The sequence below is a fragment of the Thunnus maccoyii genome, chromosome 12 (assembly GCF_910596095.1).
Source record: "Thunnus maccoyii chromosome 12, fThuMac1.1, whole genome shotgun sequence".
Classification (NCBI taxonomy): domain Eukaryota; kingdom Metazoa; phylum Chordata; class Actinopteri; order Scombriformes; family Scombridae; genus Thunnus; species Thunnus maccoyii.
Window position 1 is genome coordinate 28,720,550 of NC_056544.1, and position 14,906 is coordinate 28,735,455.

At 35.7% G+C, this 14,906-nt stretch overlaps 1 protein-coding gene and 1 long non-coding RNA gene across 2 annotated transcripts; one reads left to right on the plus strand and one right to left on the minus strand.

Moving 5' to 3' along the window:
• Positions 1 to 1,268: 1,268 nt before the first annotated feature.
• On the minus strand, positions 1,269 to 9,632 carry LOC121909503. Its single transcript, XR_006099461.1, has 5 exons — positions 9,451 to 9,632; positions 9,007 to 9,112; positions 8,553 to 8,597; positions 1,523 to 1,577; positions 1,269 to 1,417 (listed from the first exon to the last, which is right to left on the minus strand). It is a non-coding gene; the product is annotated as an uncharacterized LOC121909503 (long non-coding RNA).
• Positions 9,088 to 14,906, plus strand: LOC121909496 (GTPase IMAP family member 9-like). The gene is made up of 4 exons (XM_042430063.1): positions 9,088 to 9,150; positions 11,029 to 11,160; positions 11,642 to 11,704; positions 12,681 to 14,906. The coding sequence occupies exons 2-4, from the start codon at positions 11,055 to 11,057 to the stop codon at positions 13,790 to 13,792; spliced, it is 1,281 nt and encodes a 426-aa protein (XP_042285997.1). The 5' UTR covers positions 9,088 to 9,150; positions 11,029 to 11,054; the 3' UTR covers positions 13,793 to 14,906.

The following is a 14,906-nucleotide window of genomic DNA, read 5'->3' on the forward strand; positions in this document are numbered from 1 at the left end:
TTTTGTTTTGATTATGATTTGTTTCATCATTAATAAAGTCAATTTACTGAAGGCTCAGCTACAAACTGAAACTTAAGTTCTGCAAATTTTTAGTTTTTGACAATAACTGTTCTCTCATCATTCACATCATTAATAACAAACTATGTGTGAATCCTATTAAAAGACACGTTCAGTTTTTTAAGTCTTAAAACAGCAGTCAGGTGTCCATATGAACACTGAAAGAGGTTTTCCTCGCTGTAATCATTCCTCCTGTTCATACTGGATATTAAAAGATCCTTCAAATATGTTTTCAGTGTAAGTGATGGAGGCAAAAATCCACAGTGTGTCCACACAGTCATTTAAAAGTTGATGTGAAGCTTATATTCAGCTTCAGCAGTCTGAGTTAGTCATATCAAGTGGATATCTGACACATTTACAGTCTTTTTAGCATCAAATTCCCTCTTTGTGTTTCCTCAGACAGTGTTTCCCTGTTGAGCTGCAGGTGGAAGTATAGTAACAAAAAGAGGGACTTTGGCACTAAAAAGACTGTAACGTTGAAAGATATCTACTTGATTTGACTCATGTGGACGCTGAAGCTTCAGATAAACTTTTAAATACATTTTTGTACAGAAGGAGGACTGTGGATTTTGTCCCTCATCACTTCCATTGTAAGTGCATTATGAAGGGATCTTCTAATGGTCAGTATGAACAGGAGGAATGATTACAGCAAGAAAAACATGTTTCAGTGTTCATTTGGACTCCTGACTGTTGTTTTGACCATTGAGCCTGTTAATCCAAAACATCTGTGTTTGGGAAAGATAGTTTGAAGTATCATCTTCTCTGATGAAGTCTACTTTTTTAAGGCCAAACAAATGAAGGGAGGATGGTCGGCCATGTTTGGCCATTGCATAGTTCAGATTTCCTGTTTTGATGGCTGTGTAGTTCTTTCCACAATAGCAGGTCAACATGTAGACTATATTTGTGAAGATGCAGTTTATAAATTTGCCAATAGAATAAAACTTTTTACCTGTAATGGATGTTAAATCTCTTGCAGTTGTAAGTATTATTACATTGCACACAATATCTAAAGTTGCCCTTGAAGAAGTAAATCTGATTTGTCAGGGTTCTGGAAAGATCTATCTAAACAGTTTTGAAGAGGAGGTGACCTTCTGTAAGAGAACAGAGGAGGCTGATGTAACATTTATCTTTTTATTTTAAGTGTTCTATGCTTTCCTAGAGGAAACTCTTCTCACTCAGTTTTTTTTCATCATTTGTGTTGGAAATATTCTGATGTTTTATTGTTCGTCTCTGTCCCCTTTCGGATGTTTGTCAGATGCTAACTTGACCTCAAAGCCTCGCGCAGCTTCTGCTGCGTTGTTCTTTTTTTTTTGAACAACATGCACATTATGCTGCTGGACTCTTCCTGTCAGTGGTGAAGCTGCAAAAACCCAACAAACAAAACAAACATACATGTTAATGCTTTTCCATTTATGTCAGTCTGGTTTATGTCAAAAGTAACAAAAAGAACAAGATGAAACTCCACCTTCATCATGACCGTTGTGATGATGATGATTTTAGGTCACAAATCTTTCTGCAAACTGTCACATAATAACAAAATGATAGTAAAAAGACAAATATAGACAGTCAGTGGGTTCATAATGAACAAATGTTCATTCAAAAAATGTGTAAAGTCATAAATACTAAATATAAACACTGTGTGTTGCAATGAAGGACAAATCAGAGAATAGACAAAAGACACAAAAATGAGAGAGGACAATCGTATGTAGAATATTTACATTTACACAACAGAAAATACTAAGAATGTGAAGGTAAAAGGACAAAGAAGTGGTGAAAAGAAAAGAAACAAAACATGTGTGAATATCTCACTGTCTCAGAGCTCATTGTCTTCATCAGAAACATTAATGCACAACTTCCACTGAAAATATGCAGTTTGAACCCTTATCAGAGCTCATCACTGTACTGCTCTATTATCATTGCACTGACTTCTGACCTTTGACCTCAGACCCCCAAAAGGAAGCTTATTAAAATGTTGACCTCAGCAGAGTCTAAAGAATCAATATTTACGCATATAATCATTCACCAAACTACTAATGAATCTTTATTTTGTAGTTCCTGCAGTCACATGATGCTTCACAATTTAAAGTGAAACTAATTTAAGATGATCAAAAATGTCTATCGCCAGCAGTGATCTTACATAGTTCTGTTTTTTGCATTTCATTTCCAGGAACAATTTTAGTGTAATATAAATATAATCATAGAAAAACTACTGAAGATATTTAGGGAACGATGGTAGGAGGATATCTGGAATAAGACAAATCTTAGAGATTACACATATATCAAAGAAGATTCCTGCACAGAACCAGATATTAAATATAAACTGCAGTAGACAAAGGTCCTGGTGTGTTCAGTTAAGAGCTGAAACTTTTGTGTTTTTTGTGATCTTATGATCTTGTGTGAGGATGAATTTCATTTAGTGTTTCATTGCTCCAGTGAGCTGATGAGTCCATTATTGTAGAAAATCCAGCAGAAGAATCCTGCTTGTTTTGTTTGTTTGAAACTTTTTAATAAGGTTATCTCTGTTTTGTTTATATTTACAGAAAAAAGCATGAATGTAAAGACAGAGTATGATTTTCATTTTTTAATATGAGGTTGTGTAGGTTATGATTAGTTATGTGATCATCTTGGTTATTGACTTTGACCAGAGACCAAAAATAAGGTTTGTAAAATGTTTTAAATATTAAAATGGGCTGATAACTATTCTCAAAGTGCAAACTGAACATGAAGAAGCAGCATTTAGATATTGGACTCTAACTGCATACTGTTCAGGTCTAATTTGACCCATTTGTACATTTGAGAGCAATAAAAGCAGCTTCAACACTGTTACTTCAACCTGACATTTCATGTGACCTGGACTATACAACAATGGAAATATTTAAACTTTTTTGTACACGGGTGCTTTTCTGAGTTAAAGTTGACTCATATTTATTCAAAAATCTTGTTGCATTCTTCACATTCATTGAAAATCATAGTGGTTGATTTGTTCTCCTGTTTTATGTAACATCAAACCATAATACAGTGTGATTGTAATGTTTTTTCTCTATAAACAAATAGTGTAAAACCACAAAACTTCATTAAGGATTAATCACCCCACTATTAATAACTGATGAGGTATTTATGTATGAAATATAGATTTGTGGTTTAGAAGTTTGGTACAGAAACTAATTATGCTTTAAACCAAAAAACACCACCACCTTCATCTGTGATGCAGACGACTTCATGCAGCTCGTCCACATCGAGCAACCACATCCTGTGGAAACAGTGAAGCAGAAGAACACAAAATGTGCAACAACATCTATACATTTCATTTATTACTGTATATTTGAGCAGACTGTATATACTGTACATAACCATGTACCATATGTATAAAGTAACTCATCACTTTTTTAACTGTACAATATTTATTCCAGCTCTCCACTGTGGAGGAAAACATGCCGTTAGAAGTGAAATTACTACATTATTATATTAATGCTTTGATGATCATTAATCCAGTGTAGAAGTTTATTCAACTGATCAGTTTTGCATTTAAAAGAAGAAGATGCACTCTTGACCTTATCTATGACTTTTTATATGCTGTAACCACGTTGTTCTGTTTTAAGATCTCACAACTTGTTTGTGTAGATGAAATGAGTGAAATGGAAAGAAGAAACAGAAAGGTTATCTGAAGTGCATGACATGTGGTGACTGATTCTAAAGAAGTGATCGTGGGAACTGAATGCAAGAACAGGAAGCTGTACAAGACAACCATGACACCATATATGGAATCATTATTGATTATCTTACAGGAAACAGGTGTTTGCAGACAGAGAAGTGTGACTGCACACAAGGCGTTAACGGTTGTGTTGCGTGGAAGCTCAAAGTACAAAATGTTTGTGTGAACTATTCAAGGGGTCCTCTTCCTGCAGAGCTTGGGAGCAGTGTTCATACACTTTAGTAATTTATTAAAGGCAGTTGGACTGCAAAAGAATACTTTGTCTCTGGTATTTAGTTGCCTCACCTGACTAGACAAGCTGATGTTTCAGCTGCAATGACACCAGACCATCCATGTACAAGAATGTGTATCAGCTGCAACATAACAAAAAACTTGAAATTTTTGTATATTACAGGTCACTTTAGGATCAGTCATAAAAAGGGTTATGAGTCCTCCTTCACTACAATCCTACTACACAAAGATCACGAAAAAACACGTTGACATGAGTACAGTTTCAGCTCTCAATTAAACACACAAGGACCTTTGTCTACTCTCTAAATTATATTTAATATCTGGTTCTGTGCAGGAATCTTCTTTGATATGTGTGTAATCTCTAAAATTTGGCTTATTCCAGATATCCTCCCACCATCATTCCCTAAATATCTTATGTAGTTTTTCTGTGACTATATCTATATTACACTAAAACTGTTCCTGGAAATAAAATGCAAATAACAGAACTATGTTATTACTATATTTTATTTTTATTTAATCAGGAAATCTCATTGAGATTAAGATCTCATTGAGATTAAGATCTCTTTTTCCAAAAGAGAACTGAGAACAAGACACATTTCACATCCTGCATCCTGCACATTCTGTGTGTGTCTTGGTGTTTGGTCTAGCTCCTGTTTTATTTTGAAATGTTTTCTCCTTGTGTTTTGTTACATTTTACTTCCTGTGTTTTCCCATCTTTGTTGATTACTTCATGTGACTTCAACACACTAAAAAATACCCTGGGATGAAGACAGTTTTTGTCAATAAGATTAGAAAAGTGAAAAAGATGGTAGTGGTGTGCTTCAAAGCAAACTTCAGGCACTCAGGTGTGGAGCAGGAATAAAAAACTCTAGGATCTTGTAATGTTTGGGAATTACTGATGGTTTTTTTTGTTGTCAATAATCAGGATTGGGTGACACCCCCTGCCAAGTTTATAAAATGTTTGCTTGTTGTTTGTTCACCCTTGTACCCTGATGAAGACCTTTATGGTCAAAACTGGTCGTTTTTTTTATTGTAAGTAGCCTTGTTGAATAAAGGCCTTTTAACTTAATCCTAGAGTTTTTTTTATTCCCGCTCCATGCATTGGTGCCTGAAGATTAGAAAAGTATTGAGCCCTAGCATTTTTAACAACCACCTGGTATTTATCTCGCTTCCATCTCCTCTCTGCCCTTCTGTATGCTCTCCTTATGTATCTGATGGTACTGTTATTAAGCCACAGTGAGGCCAAAGGCTTTCCTATTTTAGTTCTGACCGGAGCAACAGAGTCAAAGGTGGCTGAAAGGCTGAAACAGTACTGATAAAAAGTGACAAGTTCCTCTGTGCTCAAATGGGACAGTGGAGCCTTGATACTGGTGGTGATGGCAATCTCTCTATAGACTTCTGCAAACCTAGTGGAAGTGGAAGAATTTAGGATGCAGGAGCAAAGAAGTGCAGGGGGCGGACATAAGAAGCATGTGGCAAACTGAATCAAAGGATTCAAGTAAATGTATCAAATCACAGATCATGGCTCCAGCAAATGTGAATGTTGAAATCGTTGAGAACGAGATTATTGTCGTACTTCAGAGCAATGTGGGAGAGGAGATCAGAGAATTTATTGGTAAAATCAATATTGGGCTTAGGGGGTCTGTATACTAGTAGGCAGAAGACCGGAGACTTGAGAGCATTTTTGTGAATTACAGCAACCCCACCACCTCGTGCATGTGACCTGGGTTGATGAGAATGAGTATACAATAAAGTAGTTACTGGATTGTGATTCTGTAGTTACTAGATTTAAATGAGAAGAGATGTGAGGTAGTTTGGAAGCTTCAACAGTAGAGCTTTATAGATGAATTACAGGAGTTTTTTTCTTCTTGTCTGAAAGGAAGCCCAACTCCCACCCCCACACAATGAAATCACAGGGGGGATTATGATTCACTCTCAATGGTGTGTGTGTGTTCTGTAGGTACCTATTAAAAACAATATTTACACATATATTTGTTTTGTTTTGTTTTTTAGCCGACATCTCACTTGTTTCGTTACAGTTACTGAGGTCTTAAGAAAACATGTTAATTAAGTTGTTGTGTAGTGTTAGTATCTGTATTCAAAGATCTGTAAGTCCTTTTATAGCAGGTTTTAATCTTGTGCTTTGACTTTTGTTTGTTAGGTTATCCTTTAGTTTACATTTGGATTACAGATTGTGCCTTAACAAATATTTACAGAACAGTAATTCATATACAGGTGGAAGTCAGACTACCAGTTTTTTTCTGCCTCCTGCTTTGAATGTGTTCATGTCTCTCCGTCACCTGACGCTTGAGCTGCTTCTATGTGTTTCTCTTTCCTCCTTAAACTTTTCCTTTTAATCTTGAATCAGTTCTTTACTTTCTCCTTGTTTTTTGTTCAACACCATTAAGTTACATCTTGCCGTCTCCTCTCTCCTGATTCCTTCATTCACTCTGAAAATGTAAAAAGCTTTCCTTTAAAAAGTCTGACAAAGCATGAAGCACAACTTTTAACTTTTATGGTGTTAATTCAATAATTGTGGACAAACAACACACAGTGGGAATACATCAACCGTCAAGCTATCCAAACTATCAAACTACATTAACATTACTGTCGTGTAAAGCAGCAACACCTGATAAACTGGACAGTTGAAACAAAACTAATGTCAACTTAAAAAACTTCACTTAACAGTTTTTGCTAGCTAATTACTTCGTTGTCTTTTGTCAAACACATTATTATTTGATGTTGCACATGTCAGTTAATGTCATATATGATCCTCTGAACTCTGATTCATCCGTCTGATGTGTATATATGTGTATGTATATATATATGTGTGTATGTGTATGTATATATATATATATATATATACACACACACACACACACACATACATACATATATACATATATATACACACACATATATATACACATACATATGTATGTATGTATGTATGTATGTAAACAGTATATGTAATGTGCAAATGTAATAATATAAATAATTGTGTTAAATACATGGATATACTTGGGTAAAAGTGAATAAGTATTATAAAGCAATGTACCTACATTAACATCTGTTCAAGGTGGAGCTCATTTTAGCTGCTTCATATACTGCTGGATAGTTTTAATCATTAATAATGCATCAAATTTTATGTGTTGATCAGATCAAATCATATAAAATCTGACAGATCTGTCAGATTAAGTACAGTGTTTCCTTATGAAATAGAAGAAATTGAATCATCCTGGTAGACGTGGAGAGGAAGTATACATTTGCATTAAATGGAAATATTAAAGTAAAGTACATGTACTTCATAACTGCAAGCATAAAACTTGAGTAAATGTACTTGGTTACTTTTGGAGGTTAATGATTTGTATAACTGTAATCATTGATCAGGTTTTTCCTGCTTCTCTGACATGAACTGCTCATTGAACCAGTCAGTGAAAAGTAACTCAATTCATTTACTTAAGTGAGGTAGGCTACTTGTACTTTAGGTTACTTGAATATTTTCATTTTATGCTACTTTACATTTAGACTCCACTACGTTTGGGTCTTACATTGACAACTTCTTTTAAAAAGTGCTTTGGGGGCCTTTTGTAAGTAATTTCAGGGTATAATGAGTTAGAATAGTAACATAATTTTTCATGTTTCTGTCATAAAAAATACATCATGTATACTTAAATACAATATGTTATACTTATTCTGATACTGTACTACTTACACTTATACTTTGGTGATGTTCTATGATCAGAGAACGATAGTGAACTGTGTGTAGAGATAACTGAAGAGTAGGCCGGCCGTACATATCTGCTGAGTTTATAATAATGGACTGTTCAGATCTGTATCTGTTGTTGGTATTGTACCCATTTTCAAGTGTGATATTAAACCCAGAAAGACATTCTCTTGTTTGTGAATCTTTTATTACAAAGGCTGCCACCACAGCTTACAAAAAAGCTAAATAGAGTACAATTGTAGTTGCCAAAAGTACCCCAAAATAGATGGACAATATACTATAATTTCAATATTTTGAAGTGTACCTGAAGTAATCTTTGTACCATGAGTACTACCCAAGTGGTTTTACAGTACATCAGTATTCTACCTCTGAATACAGCAAATGGTAGAATTACCTTAGGAGCCCTTTTATGACTTTGGCTTTTAGACTTGATCTATAAACAAACTATACACACCTAGATTTGTGTGCTAGTTGTCAACAGTGTGATGTGGGTTTGGTTTGGTAAATTTCCATCTGTGTTCACTGCTGAACGCCTCTTTGTTGGCATCGATGGAGAATGTGTTTTCAATGAAGAGACGGAAGGAGTGTTCAAATGTGTCAAAAGAGTCAAAAGAGTCAAAAGTGTTTTATAATCTAGTGCAAGAAGCATGTGCTGTTAGATGACATGGGCATCCATGTTTACTGAAATTATGTTGTGAAAAAGAACTACAAACTTCAATTCTAAGGGTTCAGTGTGTCCACAATAATTTTGGCAATCAAAACAACTGTTGGCATTTCTTGTAAATGCTGACGGGAGGAGGAACATGGTTTTATATTTACAGTTACCTGAAAAAATCCTGAAAATGCCGAAGGACTGGATTCTTACGCTATCTAGATTATAAAGAGAAAATCAATCACAGTGAATCATTTAAGGATTGAATTAAAACATGGAAACTTAAACATGAAAAAGAAATAGCAAGTTAACCAATGTTAAATGTAATGATTAAATATGAATTAGTATTTATGGAGACGTGAGTGTATAAAAATGCATCATTTTCCATTGTCATTTTTTAGTGTTTATGATGAGTGTTTACAATTAAAACATTTATGTAACATTTAAAAGTCTGTAACACACACATCATATCATGGTGGTTATAGTGGGACATTAAGCAACATATTCCTCTTGTTTTATTTATAAAGGAAGAGTGACTTTGTACTTTGGTGTCAACAGTGTTTTATGGGTGTGGTTTGTTGCATGAAGTGATATAAAGCTGTGTAGTGGCAGATGACTGAAATTTACCTCTGCTCTTGATCTCGACCTGATCTGCTCTTCTCTCTTTATATAAAGAGGCAGAGTTGCAGATTCTGACATTTACCTCCTCACTTCAGCAGATCTGCTCTTCTCTCTTTAAAACAAAAATCAACAGCAACATATTAAAACAAGGTAAGTCAATATATAACTGTATTCTTAATATTTTTTTTATCTAGTGGACTAAAACTTATGTTTTGACTGATATCAGAGATCAGTCAGACTACGCTCTTAAATTGAAAATGTATAGAAATCAGTGGAGAAATGATCATTTCTTTCAGTTTTATGTCCAGAGGTTAGATGTATAAATGTGTATAAAATATCAATACAGCACTTCCTAAATATAAAGTGGTATTTAGAAAAATAAAATGTAGACTACATAAAAATAAAAAAATAATTGACATACTGACTATTAAAAAAGTACGATAGATGCACCTCTCATCATTTCTTCTTTCTTTTGACTTGTACCAAAGTTTCATAAGCTTTATGTTCAGCCATGAGTCTCTTTATCGACACTTTGCTTCCTCTTCTCTTATTTCTCTCTCCTACACTTGAGGATGGCTGCAGTGAAACTCCAACGCCTTCTACTTTTTTATCTTATTTCTATTTTTTTTTTATCAGAACTGCAACATACAGATGGTCCCTGCTGTTGAATGTCAGCTGAACTGGACGCAGAAATAAAGTTTATCGACCACGCAGTAAGAGCCACGCTTCAAACAAAGCGGTTTAAAATAATAGCTGGACTCATTCCTTCACGTTAGAAGCTGCAGGGCTGCCAACTCTCACGCAATTGACACTTTTCATGCACTTATTATGTTGTAATTAATTCTCATGCATGCTGCTCAGAGTAATCTCAGACAGCGGCTGTTCTGGCAGCACAGCGTCTCTCCCTCTGCTCTTGAGCCGTGTGCACGCAGACAGGAGTGGGAGTGAGTTACTATGGTTACAGGATACCCTGAAACTTTCTCATGGAAAATGAGAGCACCAGGATTTTTCCCGGTGGCCTGGAACGACATAGTCTTATTTATTTATTTATTTATTTATTTATTCATTTATTTATTTATTGACCCTGAACGTAACACTGCTCTGCAAGCTGTGACGGTGCACGGTGGAAGTAGAGAGAGAGAGAGAGAGAGAGAGAGAGAGAGAGTATTTTAAGTTTATCCAATCAAAAACACAGAGATCCAGGAAATGTGGACTTGCGCCTTCTTTACTGTGACACATTTTCACTATAAACGTAAACTCAGAATCAAAAAGGCACAATACACACAAACAACTGACATTAATTGAGGAGTTCATAACAAAATCTTTGCATGTTTTATATTCATATATGTTTCAAATATTTCATATTTCAAATTATAACACACCAGAAACAAAACTACCTCACCAATAAGAACACAAACAAAGAAAGTTCTGCCAGCTGTGCAAGAAAGACAAAGTTGAGACAGAGCTGTGCTTTCTAACAGAATGCATAAAACTCCAGCCAATCCGAATAAAATACTTCCCCAAATTCAAATACAAACATCCTGAATTTGACCACATGACCAACATAAACAAAATACCAATCGTATTAGGAGAGCACATAGAGAGCTGCAGCCTAGCAGCAGAGTACGTCTCTATCTGTCACACTCTGAGGAACAGTGAGTGACCCCCCCCTACACAAACACACACACAGTTTTTACCTCTTATTTATTTACTATTATTATTGGTAATATGGTGGTATATATATACTGACAGTTAAGTTCAGCTTTCTGTTTTTGCTACCTCTTTCTTTTTTCTTTACTTTTCCTCCTTCAAGCACAATTAATGTGATTAACAACTGTTGTTTTCAAACTATAAGGTTAACGTAATGTCTTATTGTTAGTATATTAAAACCTGTACTTCTCCCTGTTTGTATTACTATGTACAATGTGCTTTGCAATACTGTACTTCAATATGGTCATGTCAATAAAGCATAATTGAACTGAATTGAATTGAATTGAATAGTTGACTGTTACACATTTCGTTTGGCAGCAAGTGCCAGTACCGTCTAAACGAAGATGGACGGTGGAAAACAGAGGAAGGGTGGAGCAGAGAGAGAAGGAGATGCCACTAAAAGCTTCAAAATGGATCAAATGAATGCATGCACGGGACCACCACTGCCAGGTTAATGTTACCGATGCGTCATCATCGTCCCCTTTCAATGTTAAAGCTGCCAAGAAACTGGACAATCAATAATAAAAGTGATATTTCCCTTTCTAATTTCCTCCAAACATTGAAAGCATAATTGGCATATCTAGTCTAGTTAATGTGGTCAATATTATTTGAAAATTCATGCGTTTTGGTTAAAATTTCAGTGAGTGAGTTCATACTTTGAGCTCATAATTTAAAATTATTGAGACAACACAACATCTTCTGTCACACTATTCAGGCTACTGTAATTTGCTGAAACTTAAAGACTTATATTATTTAATGTTTGTGTTGGTTAAAGGGCTATTTTAACCTTTGATGGGTAACTGTTAGTGTATATCAGTAAACTGAGGAGGGGATTGTGCTCTTGCTCTGTTCTTTGAATAGGTGGAGGGAGTTGTTAACTGTATTATAATGGTACATTAAAATATATGGTGTGCTTTTTTTCTTTTTGAAGATGGAGAGAGTAACACTGGTGCCACAGTAGAACAGACATCCGATACTTCAGAGCAACCTGCAGGTACAAGACATTTTCTATTTTGTTAGTATATTAATTGTTTATTTAGTTATTTCTTATTTAACCTTTGGCTTTATTTGAGGTTCATAACAGTAAATTGTATTAAGCAGTTATTGGCTCATTAGTTTGTTATTCACATGCACTAAAATTCACCAGAACGCAGGAAATCAAGTCTTTGTAACTACATTTTTTCTAGTGGGGACCCGCCAGACCCCACTTAAAAAGTGGCGCTATATTTCCCTGCCTGAATGATTTTCCCAGTCTGGCCCTGAGTGAACTCTTTATTCTCTCTCACTTGTTTCACTTGTTGCTGCGTTTAAAGGCGATACGAGGAGCTCATGTGATTGGTCATTACTGAAGCTCTCCCTGACTCCAACTGCTGATTCTGTGTACTTCCCACTAATAATGTCTCTCTTCCACTTTGCACCTGTCTGTTCATTAGTAGCGCCGATGCTGGTGGTCAGGAAAACTGCAAAAAATAGTTGGTCACACCCACATGGGGCATGCGCCAAGAATTAAGACTTGGATCTGTGCCTGTGACCTATTTCAGGAAAATCATCACAAACATAAACACTGAAACCCACACACTGTACCTACAGAATAAGTTGGGTATTTGATGAGTCTTTTGGTACTTGAACCATAATGACAGACAACAGACAACATCAAAGATCAAGTGAAAAATATTAATATATGACAAATAATCCAGTATGATTCTTAAAATTATCCTGAAACAATAACTTTGGAGATTTTATATTATTAGATATTGTAACCATCCTCAAAGAAACCACATATATAACAATGAAGATGAAATAAGAATTAAGAATCTTCAGCAATTAAGAGATGAAACACTCATGTACCTTAAAACTGTGTACTGTAGGCAAAACTGGGCCTTTCCAACCATAGTTATCCATCCCTGATGTGGACCAATTGAACACATTTTATGAATATACACAGAATTGATTGACTGTCCTTTTTTCAGCCGTCAGGTCTACACCTCCCACAGTCTTCAACAATAATGAGCTGATCAGGATTGTGTTGGTGGGGAAGACTGGAGCTGGGAAGAGCGCCACAGGAAACACCATTCTGGGACAAAAGAAATTTAAATCCGAGTTTGCCTTTATATCTTTGACAGAATGCTGTCAAAAGGCTTATGGTGATGTGGATGGACAAATGGTTGCTGTTATCGACACTCCAGGTCTGTTTGACACCAGGAACACTGAAGAGAAAACAGCTGAAGATATTGTCCAGAGCATTTCTTATGCTTCACCTGGACCTCATATCTTCCTGGTTGTCATTAAACTGGGCAGATTCACAGAGGAAGAAAAACACACAGTAGAGAAGATTCAGGAAATCTTTGGTGAGGAAGCCAACAAATACAGCATGGTTCTCTTTACCCATGGTGACCAACTCAAAGGGAAAACTATTGAGGAGCTCTTGGAGGAGAGCAAAGCTCTGCAGGAACTTGTGGCCAAATGTAACAACCAGTACCACGTGTTCAATAATGAACTGAAGGATCATTCTCAGGTCAGAAAGCTGCTCGAGAAGATAAGAAATATAAATGTGCAGAATGGAGGAAGCTACTACAACACTGAAATGTTCCAAAAGGCCGAGAGAGCGATAGAAGAGAAGAAACAACAAATCTTGCAAGAGAAAGAAAAGCAAAACTGCAAAGAGCAGGAGGAACTGAGGAAGGAAATAGAGAAAGAGTATCAGCAAAAGATGAGAGAAATGGAGGCTGAGAAGGAGAAACAGTTGAGGGCTGCTCAGGCAGAGAGAGAAGAGGAGAAACAAAGAATCCTGAAAGAGAAAGAAAAGCAAAACCGCAGAGAGCAGGAGAAACTGAGGAAGGAAATAGAGGAAAAGTATCAGCAAAAGATGAGAGAGATTGAGGCTGAGATGGAGAAATTAAGAGAAGAACGTGAAAAAGAAGAAAAAGAGAAAATAAAAAAACTAAAAGAAGAGCAAGAATTTCAGGCCAGAAAGGAAGCCGAGAACAATGCTAAGGTCAAAGCCATGTTGATTGATTTTGGTGTACTTGCTTTGTCTATCAGCTTAATGGTGTTGTCCAGAGGACAATGTAAACTAAGATAGATGAATAGACAACAGTTGAAGATATTGCTCAGTGCATTTCTTATGCTTCTCCTGGACCCCATACCTTCCTGGTAGTACAGCTAGTAATATGTGTTCATTAATGACTTTAAGGATCATTCTCAGGTCTAACAGCTGCTCAAGAAGATCAGAATGGAGCCACTACACCACTAAAATGTTCCAAAGAGCAGAGAGAGCTATCAAAGAGAAGAAACAACAACAACAACAACAACATGAGAAAAAAACTGAAGGAACACCAAGAATTTCAAGCTAGAAGCCGAGAAGAGAAATTCAATAATCCAACTGTTAATTCAAATGATTCATGTCTGTTTATCTCTACTTTTGCAAATCATCTATTAGAAAAAAAATTTGTTTCGTCATGTGAAGCCACGTGTCTTGACAGTTTCCACAGCAAATTTTGTGTTTCCAACTCAAACAGAAAAAAATTCAGTGGGGCTTTTCCTTAACATACAAAATATAGTCGTTAGTCATTAATGGGTTAAATAAAGGTTGAATGAAAGAATCATTTCTACAGGAAACAGAACAATATCAATGTGTTGATTTATTTCAAAGACCTGCTGGAAGTCAAACCCAGAAATGTTTTAAAAGCTTAACATCTTGTGAAAGTAGCATCAGTTGACTGGGTTTGCAGAGCTCATGTTCATTTGTTATCATGTTGTGAACAGAGAGTAGAAAGTCCAGTTGTAAAGGCTGGCCGCACCCAATATATGCACATTGGCAATTTAAAAGAAAGTGTGTCATTTCTTGTAAATGCAGATGGGAGAAGTGAACAGGGTGGACTGTTTATCTGAATGAACTCTGAACATCCGGGAGGATTTTTTCATGTCTATCTTGATACAGTACTCTTATGCCATATACTGTATCATATGTTATGAGCCATATAAACAAGTCATATATATATTATTGTTGGCTGTAATTATTCCCACTGAATCAGAATCAGAAACAGGTTTATTGCCAAATAAGTTTGCACATACAAGGAAATTTGTCTTGGTGTTGTGGTGCATAATAATAAAAAATTAGAAGGTAAGAGAAAAAACAATTATCCATGCAACGTGAGAAGAATTACAACAACCACAAAAGAAAGGTGATATGAATA

Excerpts from the sequence above, each read along its gene's own strand:
- LOC121909496 (XM_042430063.1), top strand. The coding sequence starts at position 11,055 with ATGGACGGTGGAAAACAGAGGAAGGGTGGAGCAGAGAGAGAAGGAGAT. Across the intron at positions 11,161-11,641 it reads CACGGGACCACCACTGCCAG|ATGGAGAGAGTAACACTGGT; the intron begins GTTAATGTTACC and ends TTCTTTTTGAAG. Across the intron at positions 11,705-12,680 it reads TACTTCAGAGCAACCTGCAG|CCGTCAGGTCTACACCTCCC; the intron begins GTACAAGACATT and ends TCCTTTTTTCAG.